Source organism: Portunus trituberculatus, chromosome 26, assembly GCF_017591435.1.
Source record: "Portunus trituberculatus isolate SZX2019 chromosome 26, ASM1759143v1, whole genome shotgun sequence".
Lineage (NCBI taxonomy): Eukaryota > Metazoa > Arthropoda > Malacostraca > Decapoda > Portunidae > Portunus > Portunus trituberculatus.
The window spans coordinates 896,238-901,237 of record NC_059280.1 but is presented as its reverse complement, the minus strand read 5'-3'; the positions used below and the strand labels follow the sequence as shown (position 1 = coordinate 901,237).

The window sequence follows — 5,000 nt, the reverse complement described above, 5'->3', positions numbered from 1 at the left end:
GTCCTGCAGCGAAATCCTCTACAATCTGTGATCCCCATACATGGGGATCATGTCTTGTTTAACTATAGTAAATTTCTTATAAAAACTATCATGCAGTGCTATACATAATTATAAATCTAATAAATTTAAGTGCTTATCTAATCTGTTTTTAAACATTGTCAAACTAGTGCTATTTACAACCGTCTCTGGCAATGCATTCCAGAAGTCTACCACTCTATGACTAAAGAAATATTTTCTTATATCTAACCTGCAGCCTTGCTTTCTAATCTTCCTGCCATGATTTCTAGTCCTATTTCCTCCTCTAAGGTAAAGAAAGATCTCACATCTATGTAGTTTGTATCTGAGAACATTTTAAATAACTCTATCATATCCCTCTTATACATCTCCTCTCAAATGAAAACATGTTTAATTCCTTTAATCTATCTCTATACTCCAGGCGCTTTAATGCTGGTATCATCCTAGTTGCTCTTCTCTGAACTGCTTCTAACATGTTGATATCCTGCCTATAGTGGGGTGACCAGGCCTGTATGCAATACTCTAAATGGGGCCTAACATAGGAATTATATAAGCTACGCACCACTTCCTTACTTTTATAACTAACATTTCTATTTATAAAACCCAGGATCCTATTTGCCCTATTTCTTGCTTCTAAACATTGCTTTGAAAATTTCATAGTCCTGTCTATCACTACTCCTAAATCCTTTCCTTCCTCTACTGCCTCTAGCCAACATCCCTCCATCTCATAGTTAAAGTTTGTGTTGTCTTTACCTAAATGCATAACCTCACACTTATCAGAATTAAACTCCATCTGCCACCTGTCTGCCCATGCTATCAGCCTGTCCAGGTCTCGTTGTATTCTGTAATTGTCCTTTTCACCCTGTACTGCACATGCTATCTTAGTATCATCTGTTGTTGTTGTAGTAGTTGTAGTAATGGTGGTAGTAGTTGTAGTAGTAGTAGCAGTAGTTGTAGTAGTAGTAGTAGTAGTAGTAATAGTAGTTGAATATTTTTTCTTGAAATAAAAAATGGAAATATATGAATGAAATTAAGTAAATAAATTAAAAAAATGAAGAAAAATATATAGGTTAGGTTATCACCACCACCACCACCACCACCTAACTATTCTTAAAAAAAAAAAGTAAAAATGGAATGAAAAAAAAAATAATAATAATAATGAAAAAAAAAATAAAAATAACCACCACCACCCCCCCCTCCCAGATCCAGAAGCTCCGAGAGAGGCAGCTGTTCCCAGGAGTACCACACACCACCACCACCACCACCACTACCCTCACCACACACTGCCAGACCTTGAGTGGTGCCTGTGACCTGCTGTGTGGACGCCTGCAGGTCACCGCGGAGGTCACACAGGACGCGGCACTGCTGGAGAAGGCTGGGCAGGTCAAGGAGAGGCTGAGAGAGGTCACCGATGCGCTCAAAACGTGTTCCGAGGAGATGCAGGTTAAAAATTCATGTTTTTTATGATTATGAGAAAATTTTTGTGTTTGTGGACTAAAATTTAGAAAGTTGTGATGATTTTTGGAGTTTTTGAAAGAGTGTTGGGAAAATTTCATGGTTTTTTGTGATAATGGACAAAAAATTGATGTTTGTGGGTTAAAATTTAGGAAAGTTGTGATGATTTTTGGAGTTTTTTGAAAGTGTTTGGAAAAAATTGTGTTTTTTGATGATTATGAGAAAAATTTTTGTGTTTATGGGTTAAAATTTAGAAAGTTGTGAAAATTTTGGAGTTTTTGAAAGTGTTTGGAAAAAATTGTGTTTTTTGATGATAATGAGAAAATTTTTGTGTTTGTGGGTTAAAATTTAGAAAGTTGTGATGATTTTTGGAGTTTTTGAAAGTGTTGGGAAAATTTCATGGTTTTTTGTGATAATGGACAAAAAATTGATGTTTGTGGGTTAAAATTTAGGAAAGTTGTGAAAATTTTTGGAGTTTTTTGAAAGTGTTTGGAAAAAATTGTTTTTTGATGATTATGAGAAAAATGTTTGTGTTTGTGGGTTAAAATTTAGAAAGTTGTGTAAATTTTGGCATTTCTTGAAAGTGTTTGGAAAAAATTCATGTTTTTTTATAATGATGACAAAATTTTATGTTTGTTGTTTTAAAATTTAGGAAAGTCATGAAAAGTTTGGAGTTTTTGAAAGTGTTTAAAAAATGGATGTTTATGGTTTAAAATTTTATACGTTTTGAAAGAGTGGAAAAAAAATCACGTTTTCTTCATTATTATGAGAAAAAAATTTGTGTATTCTTTAAAAATTAGAAAATAATGAAAATTTTTTGAGTTTTTGAAAGAGAATTAGTAAAAAAAATTCACGTTTTTTTTAAATATGATAAAAAAAAAGTTTATTATTTAAAAAAGAAAGAGCAAGAGGTACGATACTAACCCACTCTCTCTCTCCCAGATTAGAGAGGGAGAGGGGCTGGCGGTGGCATGGGGGTGTGTGGTGGGGTGCCTGGAGGGGGTGCTGGAGGAGGTGAGCCAGGCACTAGTGGTGTGGGGGGGTGCCAGTGCCAGGGAGGTGACCAGGGCTGCCTCACACCTGCACACACACCTCACACACCTGAAGAACCTCACACACCTGTCATCGTTAAGGCCGCTGTTTCAGGTATGTGTTTGACGGTGTTTTGTGGTGTTTTTATGGTGTTTTAGTGTGTTTTGTGGTTTGTGGTGTTTGGGGGTGTTTTTGTGTTGTTTTGGAGTGTTTTTGTGGTGTTTTGCTTGTTTTGTGGTGTTTTTGGGTGTTTTGTGGTGTTTTTGGGTGTTTTGTGGTGTTTTTGGGTGTTTTGTGGTGTTTTTGGGTGTTTTGTGTGTTTTGTTGTGTTTTGTGGTGTTTTGGGTATTTTGTGGTGTTTTGTTGTGTTTTGTGGTGTTTTGGGCGTTTTGTGGTGTTTTGGGCATTTGTGGTGTGTTGTGTTTTGTGTGTGTTTGTGGTGTTTTTGGGCATTTTGTGGTGTTTTTGTTGTGTTTTGCAGTGTTTTGAGTTTTTGGGTGTGTTTGGGTTGTTTTGTGGTGTTTTGAGGTATTTTTGTGGTGTTATATGTGTTTCGTGGTGTTTTATGGTGTTTTGTGGTGTTTTATGGTACTTTTAAGGTAAATTCCCTAACCTGTTCCATATTTTAAGGTAATTTCCCTAACCTAACCTATTTTTTAAGGTAATTTCTCTCTCTCTCTCCCTCTCCCTCCTCTCACCCCTCTCCCTTCCCCTCTAAACCCCTCTCACCATCTCCTTAACCTAACCTAACCACCCCTACCACCCCCCAGGCCACCACCACCACCACCACCACCCTGCTACACCACCTCCACCACCACCGCCACCAGCAGTGCCAGGCAGGGCGACGGGAGGCTCTGTGGCATTATGGACACCTGCTGGCCCTCAGTATCCACCTGATGGGGCTGTGTGTGGAGGGAGCCCTGGCTGCTGAGAGTCTTGTGGGGGCCAGGGTGAGAGAGAGAGGGGGTGGGGTGAGAGAGAGGGGGGTGGGGTGAGAGAGAGAGGAGGGTGGTTGGGAGGGAGGAAGGGGGAAAGTTTGTGTGTGTTTGTGTGTTTGTGTGTTAGAGAGAGAGAGAGAGAGAGAGAGAGATTTTACATATACTCTTTTCCTCTTCCTCCTCCTCTTCTTCTTCCTCCTCCTCCTCTTCTTCTTCTTCTTCTTCTTCTTCTTCTTCTTCTTCTTCTTCTTCTTCTTCTTCTTCTTCTTCCCTTTTGAGAGAGAGAGAGAGAGAGAGACAGAAAGAGAAAGAGAAACCAAACACACACACACACACACACACACACACACACACACACACACACCTTGACCCCTCACTATGTCCGTAGGTGTGTGTGTCGCTGGCCTGTGATAGAGTAGGTCATGTCCTCTCTGACCTGACCAGCCTACTTGACCCAGCTTGCCCTGACCCCCCCCTGCCTGACCTCCACCCCCTCCCTGTGGCCTTCACCAAGCAGGTATGTGGAGAAAGGATTAAAAGGTGGAACAGCTTGAAATATTTAGAAAAACTTGTTAATTTAGGTGTATAGGGATGATTGACCATTAACTACCATTAAACTATTACTACAGCCCCCATTACACCATTAACCCCTTCAGTACTAGGAGGTGTTTCCCTATTCCTTGTGGTGACTATTTGGTGATTTTGTACAGCTTCACAAACTCATGTGGGGGATTAAAATAGTGAAGACTGTGGCCATTAATCTTCTGCCCTCCATACACCCTTCCTAATGTCAATAAAATGGTCTAATGGTACACAATCTGTCTTAAAATGGCCTCAAAACATGCCCTACTGTCTTAAAATGCCTTAAAAATATGCCATCCCATCTTAAAATGCCCTATTAACATGTCAAACTGTCTTAAAATGCCCTTCGTAATGTCAATAAAATGGTCTAATGGTACACAAATCTCAAGGTAAAAATGTGTCCCAGTAGTGAAGGGGTTAAAATAGTGAAGACTGTGGCCATTAATCTTCTGCCCTCCATACACCCTTCCTAATGTCAATAAAATGGTCTAATGGTACACAAATCTCAAGGTAAAAATGTGTCCCAGTACTGAAGGGGTTAAAATAGTGAAGACTGTGGCCATTAATCTTCTGCCCTCCATACACCCTTCCTAATGTCAATAAAATGGTCTAATGGTACACAAATCTCAAGGTAAAATGTGTCCCAGTACTGAAGGGGTTAAAATAGTGAAGACTGTGGCCATTAATCTTCTGCCCTCCATACACCCTTCCTAATGTCAATAAAATGGTCTAATGGTACACAAATCTCAAGGTAAAAATGTGTCCCAGTACTGAAGGGGTTAAAATAGTGAAGACTGTGGCCATTAATCTTCTGCCCTCCATACACCCTTCCTAATGTCAATAAAATGGTCTAATGGTACACAAATCTCAAGGTAAAAATGTGTCCCAGTACTGAAGGGGTTAAAATAGTGAAGACTGTGGCCATTAATCTTCTGCCCTCCATACACCCTTCCTAATGTCAATAAAATGGTCTAATGG

General features: G+C 39.5%; 1 protein-coding gene across 1 annotated transcript in view; it reads left to right on the top strand.

The window, feature by feature from the left end:
* Window positions 1-5,000, top strand: part of LOC123509121 — a 16,478-nt gene that overhangs the window by 278 nt on the left and 11,200 nt on the right. The window contains exons 2-5 of the mRNA XM_045263267.1: window positions 1,219-1,458; window positions 2,413-2,616; window positions 3,273-3,452; window positions 3,829-3,957. Of these exons, the coding sequence (XP_045119202.1) occupies window positions 1,219-1,458; window positions 2,413-2,616; window positions 3,273-3,452; window positions 3,829-3,957 (753 nt within the window). The remainder of the gene's footprint in view (window positions 1-1,218; window positions 1,459-2,412; window positions 2,617-3,272; window positions 3,453-3,828; window positions 3,958-5,000) is intronic.